The following is a 16,773-nucleotide window of genomic DNA, read 5'->3' on the forward strand; positions in this document are numbered from 1 at the left end:
AGTGGGATGGTGCTGCGTTTGTGACCATATTTGATCTTCAATGTGTGTCCAGGCTGGATGATGCTCATGGGAGATCCAGTAGCTGGAGCAGAGGGGGCATGAGTCTTGCTTTCTCCTGGTTTGCAATGTCACAGATATGTAGGTGTGCTTGTTTCATCAGTGATACCCTGGTGGGGACCAGGCTGCACTCTGTGCATCTGGCATGTTTGTCAGGAAGCCACCCAGCATGGGAATGGTGGTGAGCAGATCCCATGCAACCTCAGCCAACTGAGCAAGGGGCAGAACTCTGTGTATTTGTTGGGCTTCCTGCAATGCTCATTGCTCCCAGTGTGTTGGTACATCCCTTGGGAAGCTCCATCCCTTCTGGAAAGCAGAACTGGGGGCATAAGCCAGTGTGCACTTCTCCTCTGATACCGAGTGTGTGATTACCCAAACTTGGTCATTTCTGTGGTGCATCCAAAGAGGTAAATAGGAAAAGTGAAAATATTTTCCATGCAATTGGGCAAGTAAAAGCCAAATAACACCGTCAAATTGAGTCTGGTTAGCTCGGGAGTGGTGGCCATGTTACTTGTTGAGCAGATCCACCAGTTCACAAAAGATGACAGAAGCACCGGGCTGCCTTTGACTAGGACAGATGTACCCAGGCAAACCAGATTCCTCAGCATGCCTGCACACGCCTTGTGCAGGGCTGAGAGCCGTGGGATCTCCCTTAGGCACAGCCCCAGGGGTTACAAGGTGCCCTTCTCTTCTGTTTTGAATGTTTTCACTGGATAAATAATCAGAACATGACTAGCTGCCATGCAGCGCGCTTTGTCTGTAGGGCTCACAACAAAGGGTTAAAGCCCTAAACAAAGCTAAACTTAGCATTCTGTCTGGCAAAGCTGATTTATCAGAGCTGAAACTATCTGCAGGAACAGGCATTGCCCCCAGATTAAAAAGAAAATGTTTTGGCACTGCTGGTGATCTAAATCTGAAGTTTTAGTTTCTGGGTAGAAACAATGCTTTATCCGGCTTGTACCAAAAAAGCTGGAGAGCATTACAAAAAAAGTCAGAATTGAAGGAAAACATCTTGAAATTATTACAGCAGAGTGTTTTGGATAATAGGCTTGTGAACGGTTTTGATATACAAACTTTTGCTTGAAGACAGATGCAGAAATAGCAAGATCTCTTTGCCATCAGTCCCTGGAGGTCCCAACCTCCCCATCCCAAACCTGGATGTGCAGATGGAGATGGGCAGCTCTGGGAATGGAAACCGAGTTTCCAAACCCCTGGCCATCTCCCCATCACCAAATAATGCTGTTTCCTTCCTTTCCTTCCATTCACGTTCTCCATTTAATTGTTCACAGCATTCTCAAGAGGGCAGATATTTGCTTTACAGAAGGACGTTGGCCAAGATAACCTCCTCAGGTCCCTTTAGCCTGTGATCCCTACGGGATGAGGAATACTTTGAGCTTTGTTTTCTTCCCGCAGGCACACAGAGATCCTCTCCCCACTCATGGAAATCTCTTCAGGAGCCCTGGCTGTTATTTCTGAGACTTTGATGCAGAAGAGCCATGGATGGGCAATTGGCAGGAGGTTTGTTTTTGACTGGGGAAGCGTCTGGGCTTGCCCTGTGTTTATGTCTCTGCAGTCTGACTCAAGCCCTGCTAAGCCAACAGGAAGAAATCCCAGCAGCTCAACAGATACAAAGCTGCCACTCTCAAAGGGATGATCTTTTGGTAGCACATCCTTTCCCAAACGTTCCTTCTTTCTGATCTGGCGGTGAGAACTCGCATCAAGCAGCTTTGCTTTGAATGTTGATAATTCAGGCACGCACAAACACATCTCATCCTGCTGGCAATGCCCAGCTAACGTGCTCTGCAGCACCACCACGGCATATTTTGGCACCAGTGCTGTACCCATGGCACACAGCCTTCTCCACCTGCCAAAATGCCTTTCCTTGGGCTGTGCCCTTTTGCCTCTGTTTGTTGCCTTGCTTTAATATGGCTGCCTTTATCTGTTTCTTTTATGGCAGCTGGGATCCTACCGTGTCAGCCGCTGTGATGTCTCCCTCCACTCATCCAAATAAGATAAAATAGTCACTGGAACGTATCACCACTTTGAGATGATATTTCTCCTTAAAGGATGAGGATGAAGCTTATAGGGAGTGGTGGTGCTTTTCATGAGTCAACTGATAGTAAAACCAGTAAGCTTTTGGCCATTCGAGGCTTTGCCTGGGGCATTAAGCAGAGCCCGGGGGTTGGATTTTTCCATGGATTCCCTGTGCAAAGGCACTATGAATACATCCATGACATTTGCAGTCTGTAGGACAAGGAAATGCTTTCAGTAAGCATTAAGTTGCATAACAAGGACTCCCCATGCAAAAGTGGTTGCTTGTCTTCAAAGGAAAACTATTGGGGAGCTGTTCTGTGGCAAGTCAATCAACGTTACTGCTCCTCATTAGATTAGAAAAATACAGGTTTTCCCTCCAGGAAAGGTTTGTAAGTGCTGGTATTTCTAACGTTAGAAACGATTGAAACGGAGTGGTTTGAAATGGTGATTTTTCCTGCAGCTGGAATTTAGTAGATGACGGTTTTCTCTCCCATGTCCATTCCCATTACTTATCAGAGCTCACGGCGTGATTTACACCACTCCCTTCCATCTCCTTTGCCCGCTGCTGCTCAGCCTTTACCAAACACCTGCACTGCCACCTTCTGCCCGGATTGCGGCTCGCAGCCCAATTTCCAGCTTCCTTCTTAGCCTGCCGAACTCACGATGCGTGTCCCAGGAAAGTTCAGAGTGCAAAGAAGAAGCATTGTGCACAGTCACAACGGTCCATCCCTTGAGTTTGATTACAGCTGCTCTCTCGTAGGGCTGGTGACTGTGCTGTATGTAATTCCTAGCTTTGGTGTAGAGGATGGGAGCCCTACGGTGCAGCTCCTAAATAGTAAAATACTTTGCTCAGCCACTGGGAAGCCAACACTGGCCAACAATTAGCCACGAGCATTTGCCCGGGTTTGCTTAATGGCCTGATAGATGCAGGCAGTGTCTGAAATAAGCAAGGGGAAGGATTCAGAGCTTATGCTTGATTATTTGTTATCACTTCCAAGAAGCCACCCTGATTTGTCCCCGTTGGCTGTTTGTTTCTTGTTATCATATGAACTGGTTGGTTCTCAGAGAGCTGGGTGACCGGAGACCATGTGCACGCATGAAAAGGCTGGCAATGTTTCACTGCCTTCTGAAGATGATTCCTCGCAGCATGGCTAAGGGAAGAGTGGCCTCTGGTGCTCACCGAGCTGCCTTACAGCTGCACTCCCACCTGGGTGCTCACTGGTGTCAGTGGACATGGGCAGCAGGATCTGGTGGCTTTGCTCCATCTTTCTCGATGGAATGGGATTTGCTGCTTAACAACATGTCCTGGACCACTTTGTGAAGCAGCCTGCCCACCCCAAAGCCTCTGTTAAAACCTAAACTAAAGCCTAAATATGCCCTTGAACACTTCAGGCAGGCCTGTGTTGCAATCAATATATTGTTAGAAGCAGGAGCCCTCGGCCTGGTTACTCCTTCCTGCCCCACAGAAGTGATTTAGGAACCCATCAGTTTAGGAACCCATCAGGCAGCTTTGCATAACGTGAAGTGTAAGGTGATGATATCCCAAGGGCTGGCTTTTGTGGGGCCATGTGTGCTTTGGCATTGTGTCCCTGGGGCTGCCGGATCTCCCTGTTCTGTAACAGCTTGTTCAAACCAAACCCTCGAGCACATGAGTTGCCTCACACTAAGCTTTATTTCTTTTCTCTACAAGCATGGCAGCCTTTCCAAAGTGCAGCTAAAAAGAAAAAAAAAGTCAATGGGAAATGGGTACCAAACTCCAAATCCTGTTGAAATGCAGTTCAGTCCCCATCACCTTGTATGAAGGCTTTGGTCTTAGGCTGGAAATGACCTTTACCTTTTGCAAGTCAACAGCAAGCTGTGTAAGGGTATGGAGAACAGGTTGCAGAAGTCCATGATCTGGAAATAGCTCAGCCCTTCTGCTATCAGCAGCTGAGATAAATGTAGCTGCCCCAATGGGGTCACAGAGAGTAAGAAGCCTTGGTTTTGTGCTAGGTTTTGTTTATTAAATTCAGGTTTCAATGATGTCCAGAGCTGACAAAAAATATTTCCCAGGAAGACAGACAAACAGAAACATTTCATAAATATATATATATATATATCTCAAACTCTGTAGATATAAACAAATAAAAGCTCTATTTTGTTCTTTTGGGACGTCCTTTGTAACCAGCATTTTCAACTGATCCATTAGCAGCAAATGTTAACCAGTGCTGAACTTCCACTTGTTGTCAAATGAGCAAACCCAGTGTTTTAAAATTATTGCTTGCTATCAGACACATAACACACACACACAGAAGAAAGATACAAAGGGTGTCCATTAAAAATCTTCATTAACAGCACTGACCATACACACGGACCACCAACTTTGTAGTGCTTTTTATTACTGCAGTTAAGACTTGGACATTTGGAAATGGAGGAAGACGTTGGTGTGATCAATCCAAGGACATTACAGGAGGAATATTTCTCAGCAGGTCCAACCACGGAGCCTTGCTAAAATGCACCTTTGTTCACAGTGCTGGGCTGAGCATCCCTTGACATGAGTTCCTCGAGATGCCCATCGCTGGGGACCCAGCACCCAACAGAGCCAGGATGCTGATGTCAGTTCTGTTCTGAGCTGCTGGGCCAAGCCCCTGGGGACAAAGAACAGGACTGTTGCACAGAGAAATGTCATGAGGCTGCAGGTGAGCGAGGTGTTTTTCCTTCCTGGCTTTGAGGGCTGAGGGAGGCGAAGGTCCCATGGGAGGTGACAAGGTAGACGTCCTCGCAGTGCTGTCATTGGGGACATGGTTTGCAGCTATTGGTGCAGGGTTCCCCTGTGCCTATTTGCATACCCTACACTGTGATGGACTGAATTCCCGTGCCATCCCTGTGGGGCATCGCCAGCCCACTACTGAGCAGGGAAACAGGGAACAGCACTACTCATGCTGCAGCCCCAAGGCACAGGAGCCTGGTCCCAAGGGAAGGCAAACCCACTGTCCCCATGCTCCTCAGGGCGTCATGGCAGGGGCGTGCTTCTCATCCACTCTTTCCATACTGGCTCTTTTTGGGTAGACCACACTGGCCAGCTTGAAGAACTCATCTGCAGCATCCAGAGCGATCAGCCGGTCCTGCCAAAGCAATGGGATTGTACAGTCACTGCCACCACATCTTTGAGCATCCTCTGGTGCAGGTCACCTTCCTGCTCCCTGAGTTTGAGCTCACTTGCAGAGCCAGAACAAGAAGGAGGGGTGCACACTAGGAGCTACTCACCACCACAAAGAGGTAACGCTCAGACAGCTCCCAGCTGGTTGGAAAGATGTTTGTCTCTTCAGAGAGCTTTAGCAGGATGTCCCGGGCTTTGCTCATGTTCTGAGAGTCGCTGACAATGCTGAGTTTGGTCACTGACAAGAGGGAGTCTGCTTCCTTCTGGAAACCTGGGGAGAAGATGTGTTAGAGAGAGGAGCCAAACGTGCAGAGAGCAGTGGGAGTCCCTTTGCAGCAATAAATGCGTGTGCGAGTGCTGATATAGCCATCACCATCTCTTACAGCAAGGGTGCCAAGGGAAAGAAAGGGGGAGGAAAATGAATTAGTGTGGTGATCATGAGATCTTTCAATGTAATTGCCACCACTGACTCTGCACGTATCACCAGGGAGCTGGCAGTGATGCACAAGCTGAATGAGTGAATGAATTCCCAGCGTTCCTCCCATCCAGGTGCCAGAACAGCAGGTAGGGCAGGAGTGGCTGAGTTCCCCACCTCTTTTGCTCCCAGTGACAAGGCCCTGGAGCAGCTCCAAGCCCTCCTCTCATTAGCCACCAGCCACCTGGAGCAGGAGTGCTGCTGTTGAGCAATTTCATTTGCTGAAAGAACATTTCAAATTTGCTTTGGAGCAAATAGAGTGGGTGATTTGGCTCCAATCAGACGGTAGGAGCAGGAGAGGAAAACTAGGTGTGTCTGCCTTCACATCTGGGAGAACATTCATTTCTCCATGCTTATCTTGTTTATAAAAATACAGGGTGAGGTATTCTTGCAGAAGGAAACCCCAGATGGAAGACCGTGTGCCCAAGTCACTGTGGGTTGGAAGGGCTCTCGTGAACCCTCACCACCTGCCCTCCTGCTGCTGCTGGCTCCTGGGCTTCTTCTCATTCAGCACGGTAGACAAGACATCATTTTATATTTCTTCTTACCTAAATCCTCCAAGATGTGCTTCCACCTGCTTCTCACTTCTTTCCGTGTTTGCCGTAAGGTATAAATATCGTAGTTGAGCTTTTGCCATTCCTGCAAAGCAGAGGCATGTCATAGTTATTTGCATATGAGGAGGCCTATACTGCTTTTCTGGGAATTTCAACATCTAGAAATGGAGCCAGAGCTCATAATTACATTCCGTGGACTATGGCAATGCCTTATTTGCATAGCCTTGTGGTCAGACTGGCATTGCATAGCTTTTCTAATAGGTGATCGTAGCCTATAGAAAGGTAAAAGTTGCTGCTGTACAAAGGTCACACACACAGTATCTTCTCCAAACTGATCTGGCATCTAACTGGAGCACGTAAGTCTTCAAAATCACTTGGGAACAATAAAACTAGAGTATTTTAGAGGTTGGGGTAGCATTTTCAAAATCATGGACTCACCAGTGTTGGAAAAGACCTCCCAGATCATCCAGTCCAACCGTCCACTTACCACCAGTATTCCCCCACTAGACCACTTCCTTCAGTACATAGCAAGGAAGAGGGGTGCACGTGGATGCTAGGTGGCCAAACTGGAACCATCTGAAATAATCACTATCCTTAGTGACTGCCAGGTCATGAAATTAATGCTTTCATGTAATATAGCTCAAATCCACAGACCTGACCTCAATCTCTGTATCTGCACAATGGGATGCTGCATGGAGGGGAAGGGCTTGAGGTTATTATTACAGTTGTAACCAGTGCCATTAGAGATGCCTGCTTGTAGAAAAAGACATTTCTGCACTGGAACACAACCAGGAGTATTTCTACTACATCAATTTAACACACGTTCACGCCAAAGAGGATGCATCGACAGAAGCGTCCGCACAGCAGGTTGTAGCATCACTCAGATCATTTCCTCTCACTAACAGCCTCAATTAATCCCATTGCTGAGCAGCAGGTGACGCAGATGTACTCCTGCAGAATGAAGGGGTGCTCATCTGTGCCTCCCCCCTGGGATCCTGCTCCCTGGGTTCCTGATGCTGATGAATACCCATAAGACTGCCAGCAAAAGGAGGCTGAACACGATTTCAGCCCTTGGCTATGGAAATGGAGGAGGCAGGAGCAGGAAAGCATGTGCTGGGTAGGAGAGGCCTCGTCCTGCCCTCCCTGAAAGTCACTAATCTGAGTGGCCAGCACACAGGGAAGCTGCTCCTGCTGCTCTGTGGATTAAGAGCAGTGTGATTTCCCATCTATTTTTGTTTTGAGGGAATCTAGGTTACGGCTTTCTCATCCATCCTGCTTACTGAGTTGTTGCTGCACGGAGGTGAATCCAGCCCCAGAGGACCTCTAACATTGTGCTGTCCAGGAAGAATTTGGGGAGGGTGTGAAGGAGCAACCTCAGTGTAGAAAATGATGCTTTACAGGGGTGGACAAGCAGTGCGGGAGCAGCACGTTGCCCATCTCCTGTTATTTGTCACCTCACAGTGCTGCAGGGGTTTATTTTACACCACAAGAGGTTTGATGATGCTGCAGGACAGGAGCCATCCTGCAGGAAAAGAAATTTGCTCCATCTTTGCAATGTTGACCCGAGTGTTGATGAGCTTGGATGGCAGCTTTGATCTCAAGGGTAATGTTAGTGTTTCCAGCCCCTTATCAGCATAAAGGAGGAAAGCATCTTCTTTTCATTGACTCCTTGGTGCCCCTAAGTTTACGCTATTGGCACCGCTGTCAGAAAGGTTCATGATTCAGAAAATAGAAACAGAAATGGGTTAGGTTAGGAAAAATGAGATGCTGGTTTGATGGCCGTGGTGGTGCCACCTGGAGACGTGGGGTGAGAGCTCTTTGTGTCCTTCCAGCATCCTAAATCCCCATGGTGAAGGTGGGGAAGGATGCAGTGAGCACACAGACACATGGGGTGCAGCTCTCCTTTTGCTCCTATTTTAACTGAGATTTACAAAAAAAGGTGCTACGTTTGTGTCGTGTTTGCTGTTGACCATTCCCTGCCCTGTGGCAACAGCCCGCTCCAAGGGCCAGCAGCAGCTCCCAAAGCAGATTATTCCCTTGGCACTGTTCTGCAATTAGACTTTTCTTCCTCCCTCATTAGGGGCAGCGGGCAATGCAAGCTGGCCTAGTTTTCCAATGCTCACTGGAGAACAGAGAGATTTGGGGCCGAGGGCAGGAATGTTGTCTCTCCGGGCCAAATTCCTCCTACTGCCACCCAGAAAGGGTGCAGCTGGAGGCTGCAGCTGCTTGTGTGCCCTCAGCAATTCTCTTTGCACAAATAATGGGGCCTGGTGGGACACAGGAGAGCTGGGAGCACCCCAGAGCAGCATGAGTGCCTCCAGATCCCCAGCGGTAACAGCAGTGGGGCTGAGCATGAATGAAGTGGTCCTGATCAGGCTGCTGAAATCTTCTGTGCACAGAGCAGTTTGGAGAAAGAAATCAGGGCTGAAAAACAGTGCTTATGTAACAGGGATGATTTTTTTTTTTCTCTTCTGTGCCAGTTCCTCAATAATCACCATACGACCCAGTAGGGGAGCACTTAATGCTGCGCTGGAGCTGCAGTGCTCAGGATGCAGCGGGCACCCCATCACAAAAACCCCCAAATAGGAAAATACCATCCCAAACTGAGAAGTAAATGGAACTGGTGATCTCAGAGCACATCCTGATCTCCTCACCTCGGAATCCTTGTCCAGCTGGCTCCGGCCCACAATCATGTTGTACAGCACCCGGTCATCATCTGCCTCTGTGTGGGTCACGTCATGTGGGGTGCTCCACAGGTTCTGCTCCTCATCCCGTGCCAGCGTGGCTCCAAAGGAAGCATACGGGTTGTTGTTGCTGCAGAGAGGGGACATGAGGCTGTGTTAACACCCAGTGTCACCTTAGCTTTCCCAAAAGTCCCTTTCTGCCAGCTGAAATCTGGCATGGCCATGGGACAAAGCACACGGTGCTGCTGGGGATGGGTAAGCCTGGAAATGGGGTGGCTCAGGACAATCTTAGTCATGTGATGGACCCAAAAAGCTGGCCCCATCCATCTGGCATGGGAGGGAGCAGATGGAGCCAGCCCCTCTCCAGTGCTGCCCCAGGATGGGATGGAAATTGAAATGCAGGAAACTGAATCTAAGAAAGAAGTGTGCTACAGAAAGGGTGGTTGAACGTTGTCGTGGGTTGCTTGGAGAGGTTGTGGGGTCTCCAACCACGGAGATGCTCAAAATCCAATGGGACCTGTTCTGGATACCCTGCTCCTGGTCTGACCTGAGCAGGGGCTGCATCAGATGGGAACACCTGGATGGGAACACTTGGAGGCCTTAAGGAAAGCCTGGGTTTGTCCACTCAGTATCTAAAGAGGAGCTTCAGCATCTAAAGGGGGGCTATAGGAGAGAAGGGCACAGACTCTTTAGCAGCGGCTGCTGTGATAGAACAAGGGGAAATGGTTTCAAAGTAAAGGAGGAGAGTTTAAGGCTGGATATAAGGAAGAATTTTACAGTACGGGTGGTGAGGCACTGGCACAGGTGGCCCAGAGAGGTGATGGATGCCCCATCCTGGAGACGCCCAAGGTCAGGCTGAACAGGGCTCTGGGCACTTGATGGAGCTGTTGGTGTCCCTACTCAGTGCAGGAGAGTTGGACTACATGGCCTCTAAGGGTCCCTTCCAACTCATATGATTCTATGATTCTATGAATGGGGAGCAGGCAAAGCATCACCTCCTGAGCATCATCCCCTCCCATGGTGGTGAGGAGCTCTTCTGTGCCCTGTGCTTATGGCTGGGTGCTGTGAGTGGGAAATGCAAGGCTCTTATGGGGTTGTTTCCTCCTGCAGGGAGAACTTCTGGCAGAGTACTGCCATCAGGCCCCCATGTTTCTAACCAAGACAGTGAAGAAGAACACCACAAGTGGGGAAAAATTTTACACCTCACACAGCGGTACTGGCAGCTGTCCTGTGGCATTTCACAGAACCACAGATTTGTAGGGGCTGGAAGGGAACCCTAGAGATCGAGTCCGACCCCCCTTCCTGCTCACTTTGCACTAGAACAACCCCTGCTGATTCCATTTGCTATCCAAATCCCATTCCTTCCTCTAGGAATCCAACCATCCAACCTTGGTCACGCTGCAGTTCTTTATCCCCAATGTCATGGCGTTACAAAGAGTGCTAAGGGGTGCTCCAGCATGTGGATAAACCCCTAAAAGTGGCTCCCTAATTAGACTTGCAGCAAACCAAAAACCTGAGTAACAGGTAACAAGGGGAAGATAATCTCTGCCAATCTCTCATTAAAGCCGAGGGAACAGGCAGGTTGCAGGGTGCAGATGGCACCGCTCAGCCCTCCCAACACATCTCCAGGTGTCCTGAGCAAGCGGGGAACTCCTGGGGCACCAGAGACCCCCATACTAATGGGTTTTCTGTGGGGTTCTCACCCTGCACAGCCTACGGGGCGCTGTTCCACGTGAGCTCATCACCATCCTCCTGCTTCCTCCCACTACTGACTCACCCTGCTCACTGTCAGATCTTTTGGCAGCAACCCTTGGCTTTGTGAGCCACTCCCTTGTGTCTTGCAAGGTGATTCCCAAGGAAGAGGCCCCAGCTGTGCTTGGGAGCCAGCAAACCTCAGCAAACATGGGGTGCGACCGTGGGAAGTGTGTCAGCCCAGAGCTGACAGCAGGCTGAGCATTACTAACATGAGGGAATATGGGGAAAAAGCAGCACAGGAAAGGCCACCTTCCCATCTCGTGTCACTTGCAGCAGTTTCCATGAGACCAGAGGGATCTTGGACCAGCTTCAATTTGCTCTTCATCCAGAAGCATCAACACTTCATCAACAGACTTCTGCTCTGGGCTGCTTTTAGCCCAGTTTAATACATCCCAAGACTCAGAGCCCAAATTCTCAGTTTATTTGCATCGTTCCTTTTAAACAAGGCTGCTGCAAGACCTCCACTTTGCAATATAAAACCACAAAAGCCTCCCATCCGGGGACAAGCCAGCAATTGGGTCATCAGATTAACTATGCTGCCACACTTGCGCAACAGCAGGTGCCTCTGCTTTCCTGCTTATGGCATTAATTGGATCGGTGCACAGAGGCACGTTGCTACAGAAAGGTGCAAGGCAGCACCTGCACCTCTCTGCCCGTGTGCTGGGCTCTCAGGAGGTTAATGCGAATTTCCTGGCCCACCAGCCCCATGCTCGGGATTATCTGGTTATTATTTAGGGAGCTGCTTTTAACAGCACCAAATCAGGGTGCTTCAATCCCTGCCGCCGGTCCCCGCTAACTAAATAGGTCACCACATGTCTCAGAAATGTTGCAGTGCTGTGGGAGGGTTTGGGTGCTGCTGCAGACCCCCTCCCATGCAGGCTGCCTTAGAGATCTGTCATCTTTCAACTTCATGCTGCGTTCGGATAAAGGCTCAATGTGGTGCCTCCAGACGTCCAGCTCCCCTCCCTGGGCATCACCAGCAGCCCCAGTGGGACCCCATCCACTGCTCCTTGCTCCAGCCTCCCCGATGAAAGCCCCGAACCCTTGCAATGGAAAGACAAAAGCCGGGTGGTTTCTATGGTGAAAGACACGTTTTGCTCTCCCAAATTTCATTTGGTTGTCAGAAAATTGAGAGCAGTGCAGCGGCATGCGTTGTGCCACGGGGAGTGAGACCCAAACGAGGCAGAAAGCGAGCTGGGAGAAAATCCCTCTGGGACCTCGGAATCTCCGAGCAGCGGCTGCGGAATGACAGCTAGGAAAAAGGGCAAAGCGTAAGGTGGGAGAGGGATGCGGGCAAAGCGGGGCCACGCTTGGAGGATCGCTGCAGTGCGAGCAGATCGGGGAGGGGATGGGATCACCCGGAGCCGGGATGGGATGGGGGCACTCACCTGAGCAGCGGCTCCTTCTCAGGGGCTGCTGCCTCCCCGCCGCAGCAGCCGCAGCAGCCGCCAAGCGAGCGCAGCCAGGCCCCCAGCCCCATGGGCGCGGCAGCGCTGGGCTCTGCCCGTCCCCGTGCCCCTCCCTGGCTCCCCCCTGGATCCCCAGCGCCTTCAGCCGCCGCGGGGCATCACGCTCGCCCTCCGGGGCCCCGCACAGCGCGAGCACGCAGGGCACGGGCAGAGGAAGGCAGGGCACGCTCATATTTCTCCCCCTCTTCTTCGTTCCGGGGCGACGCTGATTCATTACCATCCCCTTCCGGGGAATTATGGCCACTCGGATGCTCGAGAGCGCTGGGGAGCGAAGCTGTGCGTCTGCAAGGCACAGCAGCGGTGCCATACCCCTGTGGGGACATGCTCGGGTTGGGGGCCCGTGTCCAGCCCTGGGGGGCCCCATGGTTATTTCCCACAGGGATCGGGGCCGGAGGGGATTACCCAGGGTCTGGTTTCCAGCGCTGGGAGCTCATCGCGCTCAGGGACCGATGGTTTTGTGCTGCTCACTGCGCACATCTCCACCATCCCACCCAGCCTCAGCTCTCCTGAGCTGATTTCCCCCATCCTGTACAATTATGAGCGCTCAGAAATCAGCAGCAGGCAACGACCCTCCCCTTGGATCTGCTGGGCTGCTGCCTTGTTTACACATTGGCAGCATTCTGGCGGATCACGAGCAGCACGCAGCCCAGGATGCCAGCAGCTCACCTGTAGCCTTCTGCCTTCCCTGCCTGGAGCCTTCATTCCACACACAGCTGCAGCAAATAGTCATTCAGCCCCTGAGCCCTGTGAGTTCAGAAGGAGCCTTGCAGAAACCCTGAGCATTTTCACATCCCTTTATTCCTCATAAACGTTGTTCCCTTTCCATTGGAGCAGGGGCACAGCTGCCCAGGGAGTGCTGGGGTCACCATCCCTGCAGGTGTTTCCTAACTGTGAGGATGTGGCACTGAAGGCTGTGGGCATAGTGGGGTGAGCTGAGGTTGGACTGGGGATCTTAGCTGTCTTTTTTAACCTGAATGATTCTGTGACATAAACAAAGGAAAGTCTCCCAAGAGCCAAAGCCTCTCTGGGGTCCTAAAAGCAAATCACTGCCTCTAAAAAGTAAGTGCAGTATTACCACCTTCTGCACAGTGCTGCAAATACCCCTAGCAGAGATGGGGCTCCAGGCCCTGTTTTGCCCATTCCCTGTGGCCCCATCACTAACAGAGATAGAAACAGGGGGCTCAGCTGTGTGCAATAAGCATTACTGCCCTGAACGCACGCAAAATGGCAACAGGCTGCCTTGGCCCAGGTGTGGGGCTTTGCTCCTAATGATGGGAGCAGGGTTATAAAAGCACCCTGAGGGCCTTTCTCCTTTTGCAGGGTACTAGGAGAGGGCTTCAGCACAACCAGGCTGTAAGTATGAGTTGGGGTTCCTACAGAGTTTTGTTCTCGTTCTTCTTTGGTATCTGCTGCTTGAGCTGTTGGGGCTGCTGGTCATCCCCTCACCTGCGTGCGTTCTGAAGTTACTCTATGCTTAATTACCACAGTCCCCATACCAAGGGGAAGCCCAGCTCTCAGGCTCTAGCATGCTGCATTAAGGCTGTAGGGACCTCACAGCTGAGATCTCAGGATGCGGTGCTGCGGCTCTAGAGGGAGCAGTCGGCCCTGTAGTGCTGCCAGGCCGCTGCTGCTCTTTCACCCCAGCTACGTAGGGAGGGCTGGGAATGTTTTCCTGGAAAGCGTGACCCCGCCCGTGGCGTTTGCATGCAAAGAGCCTTGCAGGGCCCCATTCTGCCCCAAAGCTAGCCTGTCGCTGCTGGCTGTACGGTGAGCGGCTTCATTCTGACGCTGCAGGAAGGCCTGGGAGCGGTGAGTTGCTGGTATGGTGAGTAGCTGGGGGTGCTGGGGCAGCGGCAGGGAGCAGATGGAAGCATTCCAGTGAGAGCAGTCAGGTTTGATGCTCCTTGCTGGAAGCAGCCGGAACGGAGAGTGGTGGCTCTTCCTGCATGGCAAGCTGTAACCCTTCCCTGCCCGGTGTGCCCACACAGCACGGGCTGTGCTGTTCTATGAGCTCTTTGCACGTGACTGCTGCCCCTGTGGGAGCTACACGTCCCTGTCACGCTTCCTGGGTCCGTCTCTCTTGCGCAGCGCCTGCCACAAACGGCACACGGCTGCTGAGGCTTCCGGCTTCTGAGCACGGCCCCATGGTGGGGGACGCTGAGGGAGAGCCCTGGGCAAAGTCCTGGTGCTGGGTGCAGGCTGAGCACCGCTGTCCCGCCAGGACGGGCCCTGAACTCCCAGCATGGCTGCACAGATGTTTGAGGGCACGCAGCATGCAGCCATCTACCTGAAGTACCGCTTTGCCCCTGGCAAGGAGCTGAAGGACACCATCCTCGCCTACCTGCAGGAGAAGGTGAGTGGGGCACAGCTGTGCTCATTTTATCTCCTTACCCCTTCACTTGGAGTAGGATAACCGCCGGGGCTCAGCGGGGGCCCCGGAGCCTGCACCCAGCCGTGAGCAGGGCTAGGAGTTGGAGTGCTGCTGCTGAGATGCGCCCCCTGTCCCTGCAGGCTCCCAGCTGCACCCAGCTGGCTGTGGACGTGGGCTGCGGGTCGGGGCAAGGCACAGCCTTCCTAGCAGAGCGCTTCGCAAAGGTGGTGGGCACCGACATCAGCCAGGCACAGATCCAAGAGGCCAGGACTGCCCCTTCTCCTCCCAACATCTCCTATCTGTGAGTGCTGCAGGCAAAACCCAGCTCCCTGCTTTAGCTTTGTGTCTCGCTCCGCAATTCCCAGCAATGCACGCTGTTATTTTTCTCCCCCCGTCTGCAGGGTGTGCCCAGCAGAAGAGCTGCCCTTCGAAGATGCCTCAGTTGATCTCCTGGCCTCGTTCACGGCCGCGCACTGGTTTGATACTGGGAAGTTCATGAACGAGGCGAAACGCGTGCTGCGGCCGGGCGGCTGCGTGGCCATCAGCACCTACACTGCTGATATGAGCCTGCACTACGGAGACTGCTCTGAAAAGCTGACCCAAATCTTCCGGGAGGTGAGGGAGGGCACTGAGCCTCCCCACTGGGGCAGGGGGAAACATACAGTGGTGGGTGGATGCTGAGGGGAGAGGCGGTGGGGTGAGGAGCTGAAGGGCTGCAGGGTGGGCTGGTGTGGGGAGAGGGGAGCAGGGACGTCATAGAAGTGCATATGCCGCAGGCCTAGGACCGAGCTCTGTGGAAATGAGGAGCTCAACGTGGTTGTGTTTATCTGCTGTCATTGCAGGCCTGGGACCAGCTCTTGAAATACTCACATAGTAGAGTAAAACACGTCCTGGAAGACTACAAGGAGATCTTTGAGGCTTTGCCGTTTCCAGACAAGAAGAGGTGAGCAGGAGCTCCTTGGTGCATGACCGTGAGTGGGTCCGAATGCTGCTCCTGACCCATCAGCTGCCGTAACGAGATGCTTTCCTCTCCTGGACCTTGGATAAAGTCATGAGTTTTATTCATCACTACATCGCTCTGTGGTCGCCCTTGTTCTACTGCCTGTATTTTATGTGCCAGTGCTCCTTTCTTCCCTATTTCCTTTCTAGAATCACCAATATCTATGATAAAATTCCTATGACGGTTGCTGGGGTGGTCGGTTACTTAGAGTCTGCCTCTCCATACCAAGTATTCATGAAGAGTGATCCTGAGGCTGCAAAAACCCTCCTCCCAAGGATGGAAAAGAGGTAATAAAAGGGAAAAAAAAAAAAAAGGCTTTCATGCAAATGAGTAGGGCATGGAGGATGTCCTCTTACAGGGTGAATCAAGAGTGGGGTTGAGGGGAAGGAGGGGTGCACCGCTTTGTGAAAGGGTTTCTGCTTGTGGTCATTTCCCTACACCTGGTGCTGCATGGCTGGATGGGGATGGAGGACCCTTACTCTGCTTCTTGCAGGCTGCTGGAGACGATGGGAGCTGCCTCACGTGACACCCCGCTGGAGTTCTGGGTGAGGCATGTCTGCATCCTGGGGCACAAGGAAGCGTGAGGCAAGCCTCCTCCTGACCTCGTGCTGAAAGAAACAGGATTCCAAACACCCTGCTCTTCCTTGGAGAGATCAGTGGCGATTTCAGTGATCGAAGCCTTAATCTTTGTAAGCAGACGTGGACTTAACGCAGGGCCACAGGGTCTGTGCCATGCTCCCAGTCTGCCCAGCACCCTCCTGTTGGAGGAACCCACCGGGGTGGTTGTGATTATTATCCCACATCCAATCCTATAACAGCTGAATTTCTTGAACAATTAAAAAAAATAAGTTGCAAAGTGGAATTGTGTTTGGCTTCTCTAATAGAGGCTTGGTGGGCCTGGCTGCTCTGGTCCCTGTGGAATTTCTTGGCAGGGAGCTCTTGTAGCTTGAGCCTCCCTGGGCTTGCTCCTGCAGAGAATTGTTTGCATAGCCCTTGGATCCAGCCTCAGTTTTTTTTTTATCTGCTTTGTGCACCAAAAGTAATCATGTACCACTCCCTGAAATGCAGAGGCGAAATGATTCAAAGCTGGGTCTCAACAGGTGCTGGTCACCTCCTGTTTGCTTTTTGGAGGCACTGAGGTTCCATGGGGATGTGTCCAGTTCCCATAATCCCTGCACCAGGCAGGAACGGTGCCCTAGAGCTGTGCTCTGTGAGGGGATCAGGGTCCCCTTTCC

The 16,773-nt window shown here is 51.8% G+C and overlaps 2 protein-coding genes across 4 annotated transcripts; one reads left to right on the plus strand and one right to left on the minus strand.

Moving 5' to 3' along the window:
- Positions 1-4,072: 4,072 nt before the first annotated feature.
- MREG (melanoregulin) lies at positions 4,073-12,178 on the minus strand. The gene is made up of 5 exons (XM_042874914.1): positions 12,087-12,178; positions 8,914-9,073; positions 6,254-6,344; positions 5,338-5,501; positions 4,073-5,195 (listed from the first exon to the last, which is right to left on the minus strand). Exons 1-5 carry the CDS (start codon positions 12,176-12,178, stop codon positions 5,076-5,078), a joined length of 627 nt encoding a protein of 208 aa, XP_042730848.1. The 3' UTR covers positions 4,073-5,075.
- A 1,318-nt stretch (positions 12,179-13,496) lies between these two features.
- Positions 13,497-16,397, plus strand: LOC122181976 (putative methyltransferase DDB_G0268948). 3 transcript variants are annotated; one of them, XM_042874913.1, is made up of 7 exons: positions 13,497-13,520; positions 14,389-14,520; positions 14,679-14,839; positions 14,940-15,153; positions 15,381-15,481; positions 15,688-15,825; positions 16,032-16,397. In XM_042874913.1, exons 2-7 carry the CDS (start codon positions 14,410-14,412, stop codon positions 16,120-16,122), a joined length of 816 nt encoding a protein of 271 aa, XP_042730847.1. In that variant the 5' UTR covers positions 13,497-13,520; positions 14,389-14,409; the 3' UTR covers positions 16,123-16,397. The 3 variants fall into 3 exon arrangements, with proteins under 3 accessions (XP_042730847.1, XP_042730846.1, XP_042730844.1); XM_042874912.1 differs by lacking the exon at positions 13,497-13,520 and adding an exon at positions 13,818-13,992; XM_042874910.1 differs by lacking the exon at positions 13,497-13,520 and adding an exon at positions 13,818-13,976.
- The last annotated feature ends 376 nt before the right edge of the window (positions 16,398-16,773 follow it).

The sequence above is a fragment of the Lagopus leucura genome, unplaced genomic scaffold, assembly GCF_019238085.1.
Source record: "Lagopus leucura isolate 7727_CA_CO unplaced genomic scaffold, USGS_WTPT01 Super-Scaffold_100012, whole genome shotgun sequence".
In the NCBI taxonomy this organism is placed as follows: Eukaryota; Metazoa; Chordata; class Aves; order Galliformes; family Phasianidae; genus Lagopus; species Lagopus leucura.